A 23,088-nucleotide genomic window follows, 5' to 3' on the forward strand; every position below is an offset into this window, starting at 1 on the left:
TTTAAATATTTATTTATTTATTTGGCTGTGTCGGGTCTTCATTATGGCACACTGGCTCTTTGTTGCATCGTGCAGGATCTTTCATTGAGGTGCATGTACTTTAGATGAGATGCTCACACTCCGTAGCATGGAAGCTCAGTAGCTGTGGCTTGGGCTTAGTTGCTCCATGGCATGTGGGATCCTAGTTTCCCAATCAGGGAACTAGGGTGGAACCAAATTCCCTGGATTGGAGGGCAGATTCTTAACCACTGGCCCATCAGGGAAGTCCCTCAAAGTTTTTTTTAAGTATAATAAGTCTATAAAACTTTAAAAATACTTTACCTATACATGCACACACTTGCCAAAATCATATGTTAATGATGAATATTCTTAATAGTTAATTGTTATCAACAAAATCAAAGCTTTTAGGATGCCAGGCTAGTCAAACAATGTTTACAAATTATTATTTTTTTAAACATGTTATAACTAACATTTTTATCATTATAGGAATGATCCAGTACATTTGATTCACTTGGCTAAGGGTGTTTTATTGATAAAACACATCTCTGGTGGTTCTTTTACACTGCTAGGTTTGGATTCCATTGATTTAGTGTAAACATCCATTTTTTTTTACAAATAATCTCTTAGGCCCAGGGATACATTGAGTTTATCAAGTCATAGATAGTTAGGTAATTGTGTTTAGAGCTAATCCATTTGTTTTCTTTACCCATATACCTGGAAATGTCATAACTTAGGTCATGTGAATTTCTTAATCATTTTTAAGACAGACTTGTAAGATTATAGATAATTAGTTGAATCATAATACATGTTAAACTACAGGCAGATGAATATTATATTCAGGATGTTTTAATTCTAAATTTGATTCATGGTCATGTTTTTATAAATACTTACAAATATTTTAAATATAAATTATTTTCCACATTTCATTAAATAATTTTACACATTCAGGAAGATGAACCACAGGAAGATGCTAAAGAATTGCAGCAAGGTAAACCATATCATTGGAGAGATTGGTCCATCATTAGGGGAAGGGACTGCTTGTATATATGGAGTGATGCAGCAGCCTTGGAATTATCTAATGGCAGTAATGGATGGTTTAGATTTATCTTGGATGGAAAACTTGCCACCATGTATTCAAGTGGTAGTCCCGAAGGTGGATCGGATAGTTCAGGTAATACTTTGTTTCTACAAAATCGTTTTACTAGTTTCTGTAATTTTGATAATTTGTTTTTCTGCTCATTTCTGCCACCATTGTCAAAGCAGTAGCATATCCTTGATGATCATATGGCCCTTTCTTTAATATCACCAGAGAAAGTGATTGTACCATGAAAGCATTTCATGTCTTTCTATTGTATGAGACACGGATTACTCTCACCATGCTTTTAGGTAAAGATGCCTATTATCATGCAATAATGAATTGCACATGTTTGATGCTGTCTCAAATTGTATATTTTCCCAAAAGCCTTCTACTTCAAAAAAATCTTGGCCAGAGGATTGTTTTTATGCCTGAACCTAAATAATAGCAAATTAGTGAGAGTATATCAAAGAACAAAACTTTAGTGAATTTTTTTTTAATAAAACTGATATTCCAGTAGGTAGTTTCATTTTTTTTTTTAATGGTATATTTGAAAGGAATGAAGTTTTAAAACAAGCATTTTGTCTTTATAGAAAGTAGAAGTGAATTCTTAGAGAAGTTACAAAGAGCACGAGGCCAAGTAAAGCCATCTACTTCAAGTCAACCTATACTCTCAGCACCAGGACCCACTAAACTCACTGTAGGGAATTGGTCACTAACATGTCTGAAAGAAGGAGAAATTGCTATTCATAACTCAGATGGCCAACAGGCAACAGTATTGAAAGAAGATTTACCTGGATTTGTGTTTGAATCTAATAGAGGAACCAGGCATTCATTTACTGCAGAAACTTCTCTGGGTAAGTATGTAGGTATGTCAGTTTAGCAGAATAAGAACGAATGAATATGTTAAATTGCACAAAAATTGTTAAATTTCACAAAATACATTCTGTGAAATTTTTTTTTTTTTTCTTTTTAAGGTTCAGAATTTGTGACTGGCTGGACTGGCAAAAGAGGAAGAAAACTAAAATCTAAATTAGAAAAAACTAAGCAAAAGGTGAATTTGTGGAATTTGATTTGTTTTGTCTTTTACACTGACATAGGGTTTTAGAGGTAGATTATTGGCAGTTCAAAAACTGAGGCATAGGCTACCCTAGTCTAATGTATTTGTAGTTTTCCTTTTTCAGTGTTCATTATCTCACTTTTCATAATATGTATACCTTTAGTAATTTTATGTATATACACTAAACACCAATATTAAAATAGAAATAAAATTGATGAGATAATAAAATTTAAATTATTTTAAAATCATCTTGAGTTTTTAATGTCACCGAAGCTTTAAACTTATACTTCAATTAATAATAGTAGTATTTTTAGTGATACAGGGGGATTGAATATGCATTATTATATTTTGTAATCCTGATTAAATACTTTGTGATGAAGCAGTTTGAATTCCTGGATCTAGACCCAGATAATTTGATACTTAGTTTAATGGCCATCTTAGTTTAAGTCACCGTCTCAAAAAGATACAGAAGCAAATGTTATTGACTTAAATTACTAATTTTTAAATTCTGTCCATTTAGTATACATTTTTTAATAAACCTATTATATTTCCATCTATCATATCAATTGTTATTGAATTTTTTATTTTTAAAAAAGAAAGTAAAATCTCATGGTTAGATTTATTATCTTCTGATGATAAATTTTTATTTTACATATAATAATGATACAGTTTTTTCATACAGTATATAAAGAATGCCTTTGAGTAATTGAGATGGGAGGGTACTTGTGTTTGCATGGCTTTGGCCCTAGAAATAGTAGTAAGGGATTTTACTAGAAGCACTATATATAATATATGAAGACATTAATTATTACATATAATAATTTCCAGTGGTAAATGTAGACTGTGAAGCTAGAGAGTCCTTCCAATTCAGGATATCTTAAGGGCATTTGAGGAAGAAATATCTCAATTGAAGGTAGCCATTATATGGTAAAAGGAATTTGGACTAAACACAATTTACTTTTTTCATGGTAGTTATGTTCTGTAAAGTTTCCATGAATTGCTTCTTGGAGAAATACAGGTGTAGGTTCCTGTGAGGCTGTGGTCACATTTTTTAAGTTTTTGCTGCACTGCATACACATGCCCACAAATGACTGTGAAAGGTGCTACAAGTATTGATCTGTGGATTACAAATAAATTTGAGTGACTAGTTGATTTCACAGGTATGAAATTCTCAAATGAAGAAGCTCAACTCTTAAATTCTTTATAAACTACCACTCAGCTATCTCAGGAGTTTTTGGAATAAAATGTGAAAGTGTTAGTTGCTCAGTTGTGTCTGACTCTGCGACTTATGGACTGTAGCCTGCCAGGCTTCTCTGTCCATGGAATTTTCCAAGCAAGAATATTGGAGTGTGTTGCCATTCCCGTCTCCACGGGATCTTCTCAACCCAGGAATTGAACCTGGGTCTCCTGCATTGCAGGCAGATTCTTTACCGTCTGAGCTACCAGGAAATCGTATTAACCACCCAAATCTAGATTAACTCACAGGGAAGTGAGCTTTATAATACAAAAGAAAAGTAAATCAAAGAGAGCATAGTCTCGGTCCTCTAATTTAATTTTCTTAAAAAATACAATTATTCATTCAGTTTCTTGAAATCAGTAGTAACTCAGTGATCATGTGGTTATTCTTGTGTGTGTGAAAGCTGTATGTATCAAAATATACTAACTTTAGGTAAAAATAATTTTATTTATTATAAAGTAATAAAATCATTTTATCTACTATAAAAAATAGTTTTGTATACACTCAGTTTTAACTTGTTTTTATTTCTTAATACTGTTTATAAAGGAATAGTTTCTTTACTGTTGCCTGATATTCAGAACTTACTTATCTTTTAATTCTGAGAGGCATACTAAAATAGAATAGTAACATATCATTAATTCATGTAGAGAGCAAAATTTTTTCTATTAACATTAGAGCTATGCTAGGTTAGTTTGTGATATAAATGAAATTGTAATAAATCATAAAAAGTGTTATGTACAAAATTTTATCAGACCCAAGGCTTGGACATGTGTGGGTTCCTCTCTCAAATAATATTACTTTAATTTAAATGAGAGGTAATTAGTGCCCAAACTGACAATAGTCCTTCTTGCTCTTGATGTAATATATAAATACATGAGCATCATATTTTGTGTGAATAATATACTGTAAATAGAAGAAAGACATATCAAGTTAAACTATACACTGGAATGTTAAAAGGTTATAATTGATGGCTTAATTTTCTTTTCCTTTTTCTCTCCTTTTATTTTTGCTTATTTGTATTTTCTAATTGGTTCACTATAAAACAGATTGTTAAAAAAGAGCAAAGTTAGCTTTTATAGCTTTAATTTTATTTAATTGAAATAAGCTTCTATTTAGTATATGAACATAAAGTTTGAATAACCAAAAATTAAAATTATGCATTCTTTGAGTTGCCTAAAATCTGCTAGAGTGGTTTTTTAACCGTTAAATCTTTATGATGTATGTGCATAGAAGTAGTAACATTTTTTGGATCTTGAAACTGGCCAAACATCTCAACTTTAAAGGTTATATATTTAAAAGGAAGATTTGGTAAAATTATTAATTGTAGTAAAAATTCACATTTACTATTTTTATTTTGGTAGGTACGGACTATGGCTCGAGATTTATATGACGACCACTTTAAAGCTGTTGAAAGCATGCCTCGTGGAGTAGTGGTAACACTCAGAAACATAGCAACTCAGTTAGAGTCATCTTGGGAACTTCATACAAATAGACAAGTATGTTAGCCTCTAGATTTTATGACACGTAGTGATCTTAATTTAATTTTTCTTCTTTATCCTTACTATCCCGGATATTGATTAGGGAGTCGGCAAATTATCACCCATGGATTAAATTTTGTATGGTTTTGTTTCTAAATGGTTGAACACGTATCAAAAATAGGAACAATATTTCATGATTTCTGAAAATTATATGAATGTATAAAATTGTTGTTCTGTAGTAGTTTTATTGCACACAGCCACACTCATTTATTTCCATGTTGTCTGTAACTGCTATAGTGGCTATAATGACACTTAAACAGGTGTGACCAAGATACGTGGCCTGTGAAGCCTAAGATATTTATGATCAGCCCTTAACAAACGAGGTTGCCAAGTCTGGTAGAGAAAATTTGCATAATAATTTGAATTTCTTAATCTTGTTTAATGTCTAATTTCATGGTAATTGATGTTCTGATAAATTAAGTATATTAAGACCTGTTGGTTTTTTTCATCATCCTTATTGAAAATTTTTTTTTTTCTTTTAGTGTATTGAGAGTGAGAATACTTGGAGAGATTTAATGAAGACAGCTTTAGAAAATCTGATTGTACTTTTGAAGGATGAAAACACAATTTCACCATATGAGATGTGCAGTAGTGGCTTGGTGCAAGCGCTTCTTACTGTTTTAAACAATGTAAGTAGTACAGAATGAAGTGTATAATTAGAAAATTATTTGTAGCTACACTTTTGACAGAGCAAGGTTTACTTTGTCAAGGAGTATTAAAAACTGTACTAAATGTTAACATCTATAATTTCTCCAGCCATTAAGTTTTATCAGTAGTTTGAGCCAGTTGAATTAAACAACTGAGTTTAGATTTTTTTTAGTTACCTGATTTTAATTTATTCAAGATTTGTTTGAAAAAAACACTTTAACATTATTCACTGCTCTGATTTCCTCATAACTTTTGTAAAATAGAGTTAGTCTGTAGGCCTTTTTAAATACCTAAAATATTTGGATAAGATTAAGTTATGAGCAATGACAGTTTAGGAAGTTTATGTGAATATTTGACAGGTATCAATATTTACCAGTAGCCTTATATTTCCCTTCAGTTTAGTCTGTGTTAGTATCTCTTTATTGTGATAAAATTTTTTCCTTTATTAAAATTATCTTGATATATCATCACTTTATATCACTTAATAATGTCTATGAAATCATTGTTTTGATATACCAGTCATATTCTTTCTAATACTAATTAATGTAAATAGTACTGTTAAAATGCAAAATGTTTATACGTAATCTGAAAGTAGCTTGTATACACTTAGAGGAAAGGAGTGTAATTGTTACCCATTATAACATTGAAGATATTAGCCATGATCTACTGGTCATACAATAAAAAAATTTAATTGAAAGAAAATAATGATTTCCCTTAGATTGTATTGATAATTTTGTATGTCTGTTAATATTCATCTTTGGAGAATATTTTTTGATTAATTTCAATATCAGCCATAAAACTTTTTTTTTTTATTTTTAAGAGCGTGGATTTAGATATGAAACAAGATTGTAGTCAACTGGTAGAAAGAATAAATGTTTTTAAAACAGCCTTTAGTGAAAATGAAGATGACGAAAGGTAAGTCCCCAAATTTCTTTTTTTTTTATTTTTTAATAAATTTATTTATTTTAGTTGGGGGCTAATTACTTTACAATATTGTAGTAGTTTTTGCCATACATTGACATGAATCAGCCATGGGTTTACATGTGTTCCCCATCCTAAACCCCCTCCCACCTCCCTCCCCATCCCATCCCTCTGGGTCATCCCATTGCCCCAGCCCTGAGCATTTGTCTCATGCATCGAACATGGAATGGTGTTCTGTTTCACATACGATAATATACATGTTTCAATGCTATTCTCCCAGTACGTCCCACCCTCACCTTCTCCCTCAGAGTACATAAAATTGTTCTATGCATCTGTGTCTCTTATTCTGTCTCACATATAGGGTTATCGTTACCATCTTTCAAATTCCATATATATGCATTAGTATACTGTATTGGTGTTTTTCTTTCTGGCTTAATTTCATGTTTGAAGTGTTTGTAAGTTGATAGGTTTCCTTTGAAATAGTCTAATATAGTGTTCATGTACAAAATAGGAACTTTTTTATTCAGTACAAGAGTAGCTTATAAATATATTAAAAAGGAAAGATTTTTTTAAAGTATTTTTTAATCTAAATGGAACAAAAGGAAAAAAGTCCATGTCTGCTATGAATGCAGCTGACCACTTATTTAAATTAGATAATGTTTAAGATACAGCTGGACATCTAAACACTGATTATATATTTGATGATATTAAGTAGTAAGTATTCATTCCCCTTTAGGTGTGGTGATGATATGATTTTATTTTTTAAAACTTCTTCTGTATAGCTATATACTCAAGAGTATTTCTGGGTGAAATGCTTTGGCATTTTCTTCAAAATACATGGGAAGGGGAGGTATGATTAGGGATATAGCTAGAAATCAATTGGCCATTAATAGGTAACTGTTGAAGCTGGGTTGTGAGTTGATAAAGGTTCCTTTTATGATTTTATTTACTTTTGAATATGATTGGGTTTTTAAAATAATAAATGAAATTCAATTCCATTAATTTTAAATACTATTTTAAATGAGTGTGTATTATATTATATGGATATATAATCATTTATTGAAACATTAGTCTATTAAACATATTAACTCTTTGCAAATTATTACTAATACTGAAATATACTTGTCTTTGTGAAAATGTCTTTGTATATAAATTGCTTTAAATAGTTTTAGTGAGTAGATGATTTTTTAAAACTTCTTGGTATAACTTGTCATGTTATTTTCCAGAAATACTTTACCAGTGTTGCCTCGCTAACAATATTATCATTTTCCAAACTTCACTGCTTTATATATTCTGTTATATGTATCAAATATTATATAATAAGATTGTTTAAACTTTAAAAAATAAAATACATGTTAAATTATACATTACTTTGAATGCAGTTGTGAAAGTTTCATATGAAAAATGAAATACTTTAGTAAGTAAAGAAATTGAGTTATGAGATTATCTTTGCTTACTCAGTTGTAGTCTAATGCAAAACTAAACTTCACTTTGCATTAATACAGAAAGTAGGGGTCTGTATGAGGTTGGCTATTGCAGATCATGTATGAACTTTAGTTTGAACTTACGTGGAAGTTCTTAACAATTACTTGTTTTCCTAGCCGACCAGCTGTTGCATTAATCCGAAAGTTAATAGCTGTACTAGAGTCTATTGAACGTCTACCTCTCCATTTGTATGATACACCAGGATCCACTTATAACCTCCAGGTAACCATGAAAATGCAATTGCTGTTATTGCTAAATGCATTTAGAAGCAGTCTTACTTTTCTTAAAAAAAAAAACAAAAATATTTTATATTTTATTAAAGAATGATTGTGAATGTTTAAACAAATTGTGACAAACAAATCATTGTTTAATGATTGCTTAATAGTTAAATTCTTTAACCCTGAGTGCCTTTTGATTGTTCTTTTTAATGGCTCTTGAATGTATTAGTATTTCAATGTTTATTTTTAGTAGTAAATCATATTTAGTAGATCATAAGTGGAAAATGACACTCTCAGTTGGAAAACAAAAAAGAAAATCCTTTTGTTCTAGAGTTAAGTCCCATCTGTTTATGAATTAAGTACCTTCATCTCTGTGTGTAACTCAGTGTGTAAGAAAATGTGAAAATATTTCAGCCATGATTTTTTTTTCTTGTTTTCTGTCAGTCATTGAGTAGAGATGGCCTTCCTTAGCTATTTCTATCGATCCTTTTGGAAATCTGCCATTATCACATGGTTTCATAAAAAGCCTGTTTTCTTCCTAAATATTATTTGGTTGTCTTTCTTATTGATTCATTAAATTATCCTTATGTTATCATCTAGTATCCCAATATGAACAAATAAAACAAATATTCTTACTGCTAATATCCCAAAACAGATCTTTACCTTTTCTGTAGGTTACTTTAGTATTTACTCACAGGTTATTTGGGCTTGAATCTTGCTTTTATTTGACCTTTTCTGCATTTCTCTACTTTTTTTTTTGACCTTTTCTGCATTTCTCTGCATCAAATAGTTTCTTTTAAATACAGCCTTTAATAAGTGACTAAAAAACTATATTTGCACTAACAATACCCACCCAGTACAAAACACTTAGCATTCCTCCAAGAACCCATTAGTGTTACCAAAGGCACTAGATTTCCAGACTAGAAAGCTTGTTCAGAGAGTTACAGTATTGTTACTATATCTGACATGGTACATATATTAAATAAGTTGTAGAGGTCTACTTTTTGCTTTACTTCAAACAGAACATTACAGAGGAACAGGGGGATTTTTGTCTATTATTTTAAAGGTTTTATCTTTGATAGGTGAATGAGATAGAAATAGTCTCAAAGACTGGAGATTTCCCAGCTTATACTTAAACAATCATAGGAGCACCAACATCTTTTATTGTATGTATATCATTTCAGGAGACTGTGCAAGATACAAAGACAGGAAAGCTAGGGATGTGCCCTCTGGTAATTTTGTAGTCTAAAATGCTTCCCAAATGTACATATAAATGTTTAATTATATGGCTATAGAAATTAGTTAAAATTTATACAGAAATGAAGCACATACTTGTTTTATTTACTGAAACGTTGGATTGGAAGCTTTTAAAATGTCTTGTATTTTTTCAGTTTATTAGCCATAGATTATTTAATACATTCTCACTTTAAAAGCATATGTTAATTAGCTGCTTTTTATAACTTACTTGGAAAATTGCAAGTTATCAGTTAAGGCTGTAATATTTCTGTTAATCTATTAAGTGATTTATAATAATTTTATTTAAACAATGTATGTTTGAAGTTGTTAAGTGATAGGTAGTTTGTTTCTTATTACTTATTCAGTGAACCTCTTTAAAACATTTAGTAGGAAACAGATACTGATACTTCCTTTATGGTTATACTTTATTAATCTCAATTGCTGTGTTATGTGACATTTCTCATTTTCAAAATACTAAGATAAAAGCACAGTGTTCCCTGAAGCATTTTAATCATTTCTGTGTAGATACTTACAAGAAGATTAAGATTTCGGTTGGAACGTGCGCCTGGTGAAACCGCATTAATAGACAGGACTGGCAGAATGTTGAAGATGGAACCCTTAGCTACAGTTGAATCTCTGGAACAGTATCTCTTAAAAATGGTGAGTTTCTGGCAAAGACATGGTGTGAAATAAGCTTTTTTTGCTGTGGTTTAGCCCTTTAGAAAAGTGGTTTGGGAATTCCATTTTAGAAAATAATGTTTAGACTATAAATGGTTTCTTTATAAAGATGTCTATTATAGTTATTTATACTACTAAAACAGTGAGCAGAACCTTAATGCTAATAAGTAATGCTAATGCTAATGCTAAGTCGCTTCAGTCGTGTCCGACTCTGTGCGACCCCATGGACAGCAGCCCACCAGGCTCCTCTGTCCACAAGGTTCTCCAGGCAAGAATACTGGAGTGGGTTGCCATTTCCCTAATAAGTAAATAAGTTAATAAGTAATAAGCTAATAAGTAAAGTAATAAGTAAGTAATAAGTAAATAAGTTAATAAGTAATAAGCTAATAAGTAAAGGAATATCAATTCAGTAATTATTTCAATTAGTTTGACTGTTATTTGGCTATCATAATGTACAGACTGATAAGAGGAAAATGTTTTTGTACAGTGTGATCGAGACTTTGTTTTATTCTGTCTGTTGAAATAACAGACTAAAGAAATACTCTCTGATATTAATAGTGGGGTGCTATGGTTAGGGAATTTTCTAGTTATTTTTCTTTTTCAAATATTTTTTAATGAATATTGATTATTTAAAAAATCACATTAAAGGGTTAGGAACAAAGTGGGCAGTGAACTTCAAAATATCATCATTACGTGTCTTCCATATTTTCTTTGGTTAGGTAGCAAAGCAGTGGTACGATTTTGACCGATCTTCATTTGTTTTTGTTCGAAAACTAAGAGAAGGCCAAAATTTTATATTTCGACACCAGCATGATTTTGATGAAAATGGAATCATTTACTGGATTGGAACAAATGCCAAGTAAGTCACTCTGTTTAATGTAGATTGAAAATATTCACCCGGAAAAGAAATCTAGGTAGTAGAAACCACTCTGAATATTCTGTCGTTCTAGGAATTTCATCTTTTAGGTTAAATTTAAGACCATCCAAATTTTTCTTTTTATGAAGAGAAGTTGCTTAAATTATTAAATATCTAATTTTTCTTAATATAATTTTATGTGGAAAAAAGGTAGTCTGAACAAATTCAGTTATTTTAAAAGTGTTAACTGTTAACACTGCTTAAGAGTATTTTCTTTGTTTTTATGTAGAACTGCATATGAATGGGTTAATCCAGCTGCTTATGGACTTGTAGTAGTAACATCATCAGAAGGGCGAAATCTACCTTATGGCCGCTTAGAAGACATATTGAGTCGTGACAATTCAGCTTTAAACTGTCATAGCAATGATGATAAGAATGCCTGGTTTGCCATAGATCTGGGTCTCTGGGTGATACCATCAGCGTATACACTTCGTCATGCTCGTGGTTATGGAAGATCTGCACTGAGAAATTGGGTTTTCCAGGTATCCAAAGATGGACAGAACTGGACTTCTTTGTATACCCATGTTGATGACTGCAGTCTCAATGAACCAGGGTTAGTTGAGGAGTCTTTGTAAATTGGAAAACTCAGTAAAGAGCTTTGTTTATTTTTATAACTATATCCTCTTAGAGCTCTCTATTTTATGAGATACTGAAACAAGATTTTCTTGCTAAAAATATCACTTGATACTGTAATTTAGATGTTAAAACTTTGAAAAATGACTTTATGAAAACCATCAAATGCTTTAAACTTTAGTAGAAGCTGAAGTTATTTAAAAAGAAGTTGATACCTAGCTATATATGTGTGTATATAGCACACCGATAAAAGCAAAAATAAAGAATTAACTTTTAACTAAACTATCCATTTACTCACACAATGTATGTGAATGTTTGACAAATTAACAGTGACTATTGATTTTTCTTATTTTATGTATGTGTTTTCCTAAATTTTATATATTGATCATATGTATTTTTTTTTACAGGCAGAAAGCATTATGTTTCTATAAAATTTAGTTCTAATACAGTTTAACTGTATATTGTGGCACATTTTGAGTAGATAGAGTGTAGATTAAATTATTTTTTGTATTTGATGTATGGAGGGAGCTTCTTAACATGATTAATAGGTAATATTTTCAAGCTTTAAAGTTGCTGTTTTAATATCTCATTTAAAATTTTGCAAAAAATTAAATATATTTTTTATCATAAAGACATAAAATTTCTTATTTCTTTGGATTTTATTAATTATAAATCTTTTAGAGTTATGAGTCAAATTAATCATATACATTTAACATTTCATTTTTCATGTTCTTAACTGCTATTTTTCTTCTTTGATTTCTTGATTTTTGTGTAACAAACTGTTGACTGAACATGAAAGTTACTTTATTTTTCACATAATTTTCTATTATGTAAAAAAGATCTTTGCTACCTTAAATGTAGTTTTCATATATTTAAAATATTATGTAATATTTTCCCTAACATTCACAGGTCAACAGCCACCTGGCCTCTTGATCCACCAAAGGATGAGAAACAAGGGTGGCGACATGTCAGAATTAAACAGATGGGAAAGAATGCGAGTGGACAGACCCACTATCTCTCACTATCTGGATTTGAACTTTATGGCACTGTAAATGGAGTATGTGAAGATCAGCTAGGTAAAGAGAGAACAGTAGGTTTTTCTAACTTACTAAAACAATTGTACTTATAGAAAGTGACTTTGACTGTATTTGTCTAATTTCTACGTTTATAGGAAAAGCAGCTAAGGAAGCAGAAGCTAATCTTAGACGACAGAGACGTCTAGTTCGCTCCCAGGTACTGAAGTACATGGTTCCAGGGGCTCGTGTGATCAGAGGCCTTGATTGGAAATGGCGCGATCAGGATGGCAGCCCACAGGGAGAAGGCACCGTCACAGGAGAACTGCATAATGGTGAGTAGGTGCTTAGCGTTTGTAGTGTAGAAATCGACTATTTACATAACAACATATTTTTCTTTTGTTATTTTGAGATAGTTTATAAATTGAATAAATGTTCCAGGAATAATAACAACCCATCTATTGGTTTTATGTTTAAATGGAAAAATCATTTACTTAGATAGTGGAAAATTTTTTAATTCTTAGGTTTTGACTCAAAAATTACTGCTAATAATTTGAAGTAATTTTTATTAATAAATTAGTATAAGGTGAATACCCTAAAAGACATATTTTTCTTCTCCTTTTGTTCTCTTTTTTAGTTGATTATTCATAAGTTTCCATTGATCTTAATTTCTTATGCTTTTCTTTATCTTGTTAGTCTCACAAGAATCGGGCAAAAATTTTTTGTTCTATTATAAGTCATATAGAAGAAAAAGCATTAATGTTTTTAAGTTAAACATGTTTCAGTAAAGGACAGAACAAAAACTGTAGCGTTTTCATTTATTAATTATATTTCAAAATGTTTCTCAGTGTACCAGTTTTTCTTTGGGATATTAAACTTTCATGTTCCGTAAGCATTATTTTTTAAAATCCAGTTCATTTTAACTTTTGATTCTGTAGATTTTAAGGAAGTTCATACCCACTTTATGCTATTAACTCCCAAAAGCAACTATAGTGGCTAGACTTTTTTCTTATAACTTAAAAGACTCATTTATTAGTGGATAATTTGCCTAACCAGTGGTGGTTCTTATGAATTTTGCCTACCATTTAAAAAAGTAAAATGTTCATATTGTCAATTTACACCAAATATTGAAAGAGATAATAAAAGTGACAATACTTAAGAGAATGACTAGCATTTGATATCTTAACTATGTAATAAAAGCACCTGTTTTCTTAAACTCTTTGCTTTTACTACATTTAAGATTCTGTCCCTGAAATTACAGAAATTAAATTTCTGTTTAGTTGTACCCTAATTTCAGATCATCATCATAGCAGGTTTATAGTGAATGAGCATGTATGCAGCTGCCAAAATTCATAAAAAACAATAATACTTGAATAATAATAGTTCATTTCAGAAATTTCCAATGTTCTTGTTTTTACGCATCTTAATGATACTTAGTTAATAGTCTATTTCCCCTAAATTGTTTGACTTTTAAGTGTGTGAGCTACTTAGGGATATATAAGTACTGTGTGTTTTTCTTGGTTTGGAATCAAGTAAAGCAACTGCATAGGAAAATTGAAATCTTAATTTCAGAATTTAGCATATAAGAAAGGCTTATTTTTGCTGATCTGACAAATGTAGAAAAGTCATACCTTAAAACCATTACATCATAGAGAGTTCTTAGCTTTCAAATACTTAAGCTAACCATTTTTAATAATGGCTAGTTGTTACTAACTCTTTTTATCTAAAGAGGACTTCAGAGTTTTGTAAATACCCACTTTTGGATATGTACCCTTTCTGAGTTCCTGTCAGTGATCAGTTTAAACACATTCTGAAGTGTAATTGAATGGTTTACATTTATTAGTTATTTTTCTACGCTGTGTCAAATCTCTTCCCTTTCTAAAGAACCTTTGTGTTGGTAGGAATATCCATTTTTTAATTTATCACACAAATATGAGTGCCTATTATGTAAAGGTACTCTATTAGACTTCAGATACACAGTGGTCAACAAAAAAGTATGATCCCATGCTTTCTGGTAAAACAGATAAAACATATAGTTACAGATTTTGATATGTGCTATGAGATAAGTTATCAGTATATTTTGGGACCAGTTAACACGATACAAATGTAATTTTTATTTGGGATTGGGGTATGTTTTTGAACTTTTCCTTTTCTCACACTTTTCCATGTTGCAGAAGAGATAGTTAAAAGTTGATTCTTCAGAGGTTAATTCAGCATACAGAATAAATTGAGGCAATTGAAATCTCATCTAAACTAGATTATGTAGATTTGGGGCAGTCAGTTTCCTCTCAAACAACTTGTATGCAGATAATTCCCACAGGTAATTTAATATTACTTAAACCCCTCTGAGTTTCATTGTAAACATGTATGAACTTGGCATGTGTGTGTGTGCATGTATGCATGAGAGTGTGTGTGTGTGTGTGGGTAAAGTACTTTTAAAGTTTTTAAAGACTATTTTTATGTGCTTTTTTTCCCCTGAAGTAATTAGCGTATAACACTAAAATAAGATTGTAAAATTTGTATTAATTTTATTTCTAATAGGCAATTTATTTTGTTTTTGGCAGTTAATTACCATTTTTAAAAAAGAAGTATTGTTTTCCAAGTATAAGTGAATATAGATTTAATATTATGCTCACTAGTTCTTTTCATGTTGTTAGCTTTACCGTATAGGTTCTATCTAATAAAAGAGCTTAGCATACTTTTAAAATTTTGATTTTAGAATTTTGTGCTTATTCAGATTTATTAATTTTAATCATAAGAGAACCAAGTAACCACTGAACTTTGAGAACACAACCGAAATGCTAACTTAGTGTTATTTGAGCTAGTGGCCTAGAATTTCTACAGTGATAAATGAATATTTTGTCCGTCAATTATAGGATTTAGCCCAAACTTAGAAATTAATGGTTAAGCCAGCACTTTTTTCTATAAACATTTGACCACATGATCATATTTAGCAACTAAAAAAGCTTTTACTTAGATTTCATGTATACTTGCTGAAGTTGCAATAGTTTACCATTTTTATCCGTCTTTTTACAATTGTTAACAGTTCTTCCCCTTGAAAGATACTCCAGTAGTTATAAACATGACCCTTATGTTGTTTTTAAATATTAACAAACAGTTCAGAAATAAGGGAAACAGAAGGATTGAGTTTTAGTTGGCAGACTTTAGATGACTAGAAAATCAGAGAAGTACAGCACTGATGAAAAGCTGATCCCATATTGTGGAGCTACTGTCTGACACGCTCCTATCTGCTTTCTGCTGGGTCTCACAAACTCCTGTCCCTTTCCAGGCTGGATTGATGTCACCTGGGATGCTGGTGGCTCAAACTCTTACCGTATGGGCGCAGAAGGAAAATTTGACCTCAAGCTTGCACCAGGGTACGACCCTGATACAGTGGCATCACCCAAACCTGTTTCATCCACTGTTTCAGGCACAACGCAATCATGGAGCAGCTTGGTGAAAAACAACTGTCCAGACAAGACATCTGCTGCTGCAGGCTCCTCAAGTAGAAAAGGAAGCAGCAGTTCTGTGTGTAGCGTGGCCAGTAGCAGCGACATCAGCTTGGGTTCGACCAAAACGGAACGGAGATCAGAAATTGTAATGGAACACAGTATAGTTTCAGGAGCTGATGTCCATGAACCAATTGTTGTTCTCTCATCTGCTGAAAACGTCCCTCAAACAGAAGTAGGGTCATCTTCCAGTGCAAGTACCAGCACCCTAACAGCGGAAACGGGAAGTGAAAGTGCTGAAAGAAAGTTAGGCCCTGATAGTTCTGCGCGTACTCCTGGGGAGTCTAGTGCAATATCCATGGGAATTGTTAGTGTTAGTTCTCCTGATGTTAGTTCAGTATCTGAGTTAACTAATAAAGAAGCAGCTTCACAACGGCCCCTTAGCTCTTCAGCAAGTAACAGACTGTCAGTGAGTTCTTTGTTGGCTGCCGGGGCCCCTATGAGCTCCAGTGCCAGTGTACCTAACCTGTCCTCAAGAGAAACATCTAGCTTGGAGAGTTTTGTAAGGAGAGTGGCAAACATAGCACGGACTAATGCCACCAACAACATGAATCTAAGCCGAAGCAGCAGTGATAACAACACTAATACTTTGGGGAGGAATGTGATGAGCACAGCAAGTAAGTGAGCTTTTCCTTATAGAACCCAATGCTTTTTCCACTCGGAGGGATGCAAAGTAGGATTTGTTTAGTGGATTCTGGCTCTAGTCTTTAACCAGATCATTAAACCCTGTTATATACAACTGTGTCACGTTTAGCACTTCAGGAATATAAGGTTAAGTTCTATAGAATTGTGACATTTTAAGAATTCTAATCAGGACCTGATAAAGAACCTCTTCTTCTAATTTTGAAGAATAAAATAACACATTTCTATTTTTCACTCCTCTGAATGTTAAGTACAATTACAAAAGGAAATAGATGGCTGTTAACTGTCATCAGAGTCAGTCGAAATGAGAGCATAATACTGGCATAACTTTTACTTAGGTCCTGAATTGCTACTAGCTTATGAAAGTTTTTAATTCTAATTAAAGCTACCAATGGGTCAGAGTAATTCCCTTGGAAAATACCATTGGGAGTAATTTCAGTGCCTGTTTCACTTATTTTAAAAGCTAGGCTTAACTCTAAAAAATGATAATGCTATAAAAACAAGAATTTCTAGTTGGATTTCAGTTGGGTTCCCAAAGTTGTTGCTTTTCAGCCTTTTAATAATCAGTGTTTCATGATTGCATTCTTTTTTCTAAATATACAACATAGTTTTTCTTAGGTTTACACAGTCCTCCCTTTTTTGTACTAATTTGCTTCATTTTTATCCTTAGCTTCTCCTCTTATGGGTGCTCAGAGTTTCCCTAATTTGACCACACCCGGTACTACATCGACAGTGACTATGTCAACATCCAGTGTTACTAGCAGCAGCAATGTAGCTACAGCAACAACAGTTTTATCAGTTGGTCAGTCTTTAAGTAATACTTTAACCACCAGCCTCACATCAACCTCCAGTGAGAGTGACACAGGTCAGGAAGCAGAATATTCCTTATATGGTAAGTTAAAGTATAAAATACTTAGATATTTATGTGGTGATGTTTTTACCACATTTTTCTCCTGGGGTGTTTTAGATTTTCGATTAGAAAAGGATTATTCTCTCTTATAAATATGGCAGCTTTATATGTGATGAAAAAACTCAAAGTGATGTGCAGAACTGTTAAATTATCTGGTTGCAAATAGACATCTAGGAATTTCTGTGTGTTATCCTTTTCTTGGCCTTTTGTCAGTAGTGAAGTTTTATTAGAAGAACCGTAATAATTTGACATCTTTGTAAGAAAAGAAGTGTGATAGATTAATAAGCTTTATAAATTGATAATTCTTTGTACATTGTAGTATAAGAGGAAAAATACTCCTGTGTGTCTCGTGTACTTTCAGTACCCTGCTCACGGACAACTTCACTTCTGCACCTCTTACCACCAAGTGTGTGTAAAGTTTTCCCACAATTCTGACACTACCTGCCTACCTGGAGATAGTATCAGATCCCACATGTTAAAGTTTCAGTTCTCCAACACTGCCCACCCCTCACCTTTGCCCCTTTAGTCACTAATCACAAAGCCAGATTGTTATCTGTGCTTCTCACTGACTGGCTGTAAACTGAAAGTTTCCACAACCCCCTTTTTGGGTTAGATTAATTTGCTGAAGTGGCTCACAGGGCTCAGAAAAAACATTTTATGTGCTGGGTTACTGGTTTTTTATAAAAAGGATATATAGGGGATACTCTGGTAGTCCAGTGGTTAGGACTCTATGTTTCCACTGCTGGGGGGCCAGGGTTCCATCCCTGGATTGGGAACAAGATCCCATAAGATGCTTGATCCGGCCAAAAAAAGAAGAGGAGAAGAATATATAACTCAGGAACAGGCAGATGGAAGAGATGCACAGGGTAAAGTCCAGGAGGTCCCAAGCACAGGACCTTCCATCCCCATGGAGTTTAGGAGCCATCCTGGCCTGTCATTGTGTTCATGTCTACCACCCTGGAAGCTTTCTGAACCCCTAACCTTTCAGGGCTTTTATTTTTTTTGGAGACTTCATGATTTAGGCACCAATGATTCAATTACCGGCCATTGGCGACTCAGTCTCCAGCTCCTCTCCCCGGAGGTCTAAGGGGCAAGATGAAAGTTCCAGTCCTCTGACTGTGGTTGGTTCCACTAACAAGCAGCCCCATCCTTAGGTTACCTAAGGGCTTTCTAAAAGTCTCCTCATTAAAACAACTCCAGTTATAAATAACAAACGACACCTCTATTGCTCTTATCTCAGGAAATTCCAAGAGTTTAAGAAACTCAGTATATAGGACAGAGATGAAGACCAAATTTTCCTTATAAACCACTGTATCACAACAGTTATCAAAGTCTTCTGGAAATTATTCTTTATTTAGGTAACATTTGAAATATTCAGATGAATTAGTTCTTGCTTAGAAGGTTTTATAGTTACATTATTGAAGGTCCTGTGGTATGTAGTCAGTGATTCAATAAAAATGTTTCTAATCATCATATTAGAACGGTAAAAATTTTCATAGAAGGGAAATATTCAAGCAAATAAAAATCATCTAGTCCCTACCACTGTTGTCATTTGATACATATCATTTGATGTATCTCTTCTTTAAGAAAAAAGGAATTCTATCCTTTCTGGACAGCTCTTTTTACTGAGTACACTGTAAAAACATTTTAATATAATTCAGTGAGTTTCTGCAACATAGAATGGCTGCCAGATATTCCTCTGTTTGATTGTATGATCATTATTTAATATTGATTGGATATTTAAGTTAGTTTTTCATTACCATCAGCATTGTTATGAGTGAGCATCCTTTGTACTTTTGTGTATTTCCTTAGGGTAAATTCCTAAAAGAGTAATTGTTGAATTTCCTTCCAAAAAGGTTGTACTACCATCATTATTGTTTTAGAATACCCTTTATCACAATCCTTTATCACCTGTTCTTTTTTCAAAATTACTTTTGTTAATTTCAAATATATAAAGTTTATATGAAGATATATTTTAAGTACTATCTTGTCTATACATCATTTTAATATGTTTTCGTTTTTTTGAGAATGTGGTCTCTTGTATTCCAAGCTAAGAATTGGATCTGACGATCTATGATTTTAGGAAAAGCATTATATTTCTGTTTCCACTTTATCTGTTAAATATGTATGTAGCAAAATGATGATGATAGTTACACCAAAGTATCGTAAATTCACCAGATAAGCATTTCTACTTTGGCTTTCCTCACGGAGGCCTTCTGCTTCTCCCTATTACTATGTTAACTTTAAGCTTTGCTGCTAAGTCACTTCAGTCGTGTCCGACTCTGTGCAGCCCCATAGATGGCAGCCCACCAGGCTCCTCCGTCCCTGGGATTCTCCAGGCAAGAACACTGGAGTGGTTGCCATTTCATGTGAAGGTTAAGAAAGTTGTAGGTATACTAATGGGAAAGAATATTGAGGAGTCAGGGCTACTGACTACCTTTTAAAAATTATTCTTTGGTGATTAAAATTTCCTTTTCTGAATTTCTAAAACTGGAGGACTCTTTGACAGTGCTGGTGAATGAAGGATCAGAATAACATCTGCATTATAAAATAATTTCTATATATGCAAACCTTCACTGTGTTATGTTTTGAGGGACATGATTTGATTATGTAATGTAATCAAATGTATGAAATAAGGAGCTTTTTAAAATATGTATATTATCCTTGTGAAGTGAAAATGTTAGTTGCTTGGTTATGTTCGCCTCTTTGTGACCCTATGGACTGTAGCCCGCCAGGCTCCTCTGTCCATGGAATTCTCTAGGCAAGAATACTGGAGTCGGTAGCCATTCCCTTCTTCAGGGGATCATCCCAACCCAGGGATCAAACTCATGTCTCCTACATTGCAGGCAGATTCTTTACCATCTGAGCCACCAGGGAAGCCTTATATAATATCCTTATACTAGGTTAAAAAAGGGAAGATGAGTAAAACCACTGACTTCAGTGAATTGTAACACATGAAAAATGGAATTTATATACCTACATATTTTTTCCTTTAAGAAATAAACCTAAAAGTGGAATTGACTTATTTTGTGTACTGCCACATCATATTCATGAGAACCATTACCTAAAATGCAGGATGGCACTTTACATGTTTGTTGTTTAGTCACTAAGTTGTGTCTGACTCTTTGCCACCTCCATGGACTATAGCCTGCCAAGCTCCTCTGTCTATGGGAATTATTAGCCTAGAATACTAGAGTGGGTTGCCATTTCCTTCCCCAGGGAATCTTTCTGACCCAAGAGTTGAACCCGTGTCTCCTGCATTGCAGGCGGATTCTTTTACTACTGAGCCAACAGGTTAGGGGTAATATATTTCATCAAATTTAAGATGCTATTAATTATAAGATTATTTTATGTAATTAAGGAAAAAATGTTGCCAATTTAGCTGTGAATATTCTGAAATCAGTATGTGTCTTATAAGCAATGGCAAGTCATAGTAAAAGGCATTGAATTTTTAGTCTTGTATAATTATTAGACATAAAAATTGTATTTGGTTCAGAAGTCTGTAAATGCAAGTTCCTACTAAATAATTATAAATTGTTTTTTGGATATTCTTTTGTAATATATATACTGCCTTCTTATCCATAGAAGTTTTTTTTTTTTTTTTTTTTTTAATTCCAGATCCAATAAAAAACTCCTGTTTTAGTCCCATTATTCCTCTTTTTATTTTCAGTTCCTGTGGAGAACAGCTTCTCAACATCTTCCTTATGTGGGGCAGTGTAAATTTGACTTAATCTTTACTGGAGGATAGAGGGGAGAGAGCCTAACAAGGAGGGAGACAAAAGGGATTAAAGTTTATTTTTTATGTGCTGGATAATTTGGATGATATATAAAGCTGTACCTAACATCATTCCATAGTAAATAGGCATTATCTTTAAGTAGTCATTATCATTAAGCAGTCTCTCCAGTCACATAGATAAATTCAGTTCTCTCTGATCAACTTAAATTCTGTTCTTTTCCCATTCACAGTTTATATTTATGTATTCATTTGTTTACTTTTTAAATGTCTCTCTCCCCTGTAAGCTCCATGGGGGCTCAGACCATCTCTATCTTGTTTGCAACTATGTATACCTAGTGCCTAATGCAATTCTTGGCATAGGTTTGGTAGGCACTCAAACAGATATGTGTTGACACAGTAAAAGATTCCAAAGTGTTCTCTTTCCACCATTGTGTTTCCACTGACTTATACAGAGAATGTGATAGGGCTGCTTTTATTTTTTAACATATCCCATATTGTTGACCTTTTTAAAAAATGATTTTGTGGATACGGATTTAGTTTGTTACCATCGTTTACCCCATATCGTTTTCTGCCATGCCTGGGACTATTTACTGTTGTTACTCATCCTTTGTGTGTGGTGGTGAAAGAGTGGCATCGCTAAATGTGGCCTTTACACCTGAACCTTTTGAAGTTTACCTGTGTGTTATAAAACAGATCACAAAGTTACTCTGGTATGCTCTGTTAATTGTGTTAAGAGGAAGATTATTGGTTTTGTTTTCTAGATTTCCTTGATAGCTGCCGTGCCAGTACTCTGTTAGCTGAGCTAGATGATGATGAGGACTTGCCAGAGCCAGACGAGGAAGATGATGAAAATGAAGATGACAATCAGGAAGACCAAGAATACGAGGAGGTTATGGTAGAGAGAGAGTCACCCATTTTCTTAACTAAGACAAGATGTTGATAATTGAAATGAAGAAAAGAAAAGCAACGTTCTAGTTAAACTTTGAAGCAAGAAAATAGAGCACCAGTGTGAAAGATGTGCTGGTTTAAAAATGTTAAGAGCTACAGTAATCCTAAATAATACAATTTTCAGGACTTCCCCTGGCAATTCAGCGGTTAAGATAGGCGGCCTAGGTTTGACCCCTGGTTGGAGAACTAAGATCCTTCATGCCATGTGGCATGGACAAAGAGCTATACTTAGAACTTTCTGGTATCTACTGTTTTGCAGACACTATCTGTATTATTTCATGAGTCCTTACGCAGAGCTATGAGATAGAGACATAGAAAACATAATTTGCTCTAATTAATCAGTTAAGAAGGAAAGTAGGACCCAAGCTTAGGCAGTATGATCCAGAACCCCTAGTGTTTGTTAACTGTGGTTGTCTTAAAATTGAACTTTTGTCTGAAAACGCCTTTTATTTTAACTTCATGTATAATTTTAATTTCCTTCTATAAAATGTTAGAAGATTAAAGCATTTTTTCCTAAGTTGGGTTTTAGTGGGGTGAAGAACTCCCAAGAAATGCTTTTGTATACCTTTCTTGGAAAATATATAGAGCATGGACACATTTCTTCTGAGTGTTAGTATATGATGTATGATGAATTTAAAACTTTTCTACAAATGGCTAACAAAGTTTTCTAATGACAATTTTGATAACATAGATTTATAGTTCAGGTCAAGGCTGAAGAGGGATATATATGAGTCATGTAATTAGA

At 32.8% G+C, this 23,088-nt stretch overlaps 1 protein-coding gene across 20 annotated transcripts in view; it reads left to right on the top strand.

The window, feature by feature from the left end:
- Window positions 1-23,088, top strand: part of HECTD1 (HECT domain E3 ubiquitin protein ligase 1) — a 74,045-nt gene that overhangs the window by 32,835 nt on the left and 18,122 nt on the right. For 7 of the 20 annotated variants that reach the window (XM_081548011.1, XM_081548012.1, XM_081548010.1 and 4 more), the window contains exons 13-27: window positions 949-1,171; window positions 1,669-1,932; window positions 2,053-2,129; window positions 4,734-4,868; window positions 5,393-5,539; window positions 6,379-6,473; window positions 8,081-8,186; window positions 9,944-10,078; window positions 10,816-10,955; window positions 11,242-11,565; window positions 12,495-12,661; window positions 12,757-12,933; window positions 15,888-16,724; window positions 17,420-17,641; window positions 22,157-22,290. In XM_081548011.1, the coding sequence (XP_081404137.1) occupies window positions 949-1,171; window positions 1,669-1,932; window positions 2,053-2,129; window positions 4,734-4,868; window positions 5,393-5,539; window positions 6,379-6,473; window positions 8,081-8,186; window positions 9,944-10,078; window positions 10,816-10,955; window positions 11,242-11,565; window positions 12,495-12,661; window positions 12,757-12,933; window positions 15,888-16,724; window positions 17,420-17,641; window positions 22,157-22,290 (3,183 nt within the window). The remainder of the gene's footprint in view (window positions 1-948; window positions 1,172-1,668; window positions 1,933-2,052; window positions 2,130-4,733; window positions 4,869-5,392; window positions 5,540-6,378; window positions 6,474-8,080; window positions 8,187-9,943; window positions 10,079-10,815; window positions 10,956-11,241; window positions 11,566-12,494; window positions 12,662-12,756; window positions 12,934-15,887; window positions 16,725-17,419; window positions 17,642-22,156; window positions 22,291-23,088) is intronic. The other 13 variants (XM_081548024.1, XM_081548029.1, XM_081548023.1 and 10 more) reach the window with 5 other exon arrangements.

Source organism: Giraffa tippelskirchi, chromosome 12, assembly GCF_054371585.1.
Source record: "Giraffa tippelskirchi isolate mGirTip1 chromosome 12, T2T-mGirTip1v1.2.pri, whole genome shotgun sequence".
NCBI lineage: Eukaryota > Metazoa > Chordata > Mammalia > Artiodactyla > Giraffidae > Giraffa > Giraffa tippelskirchi.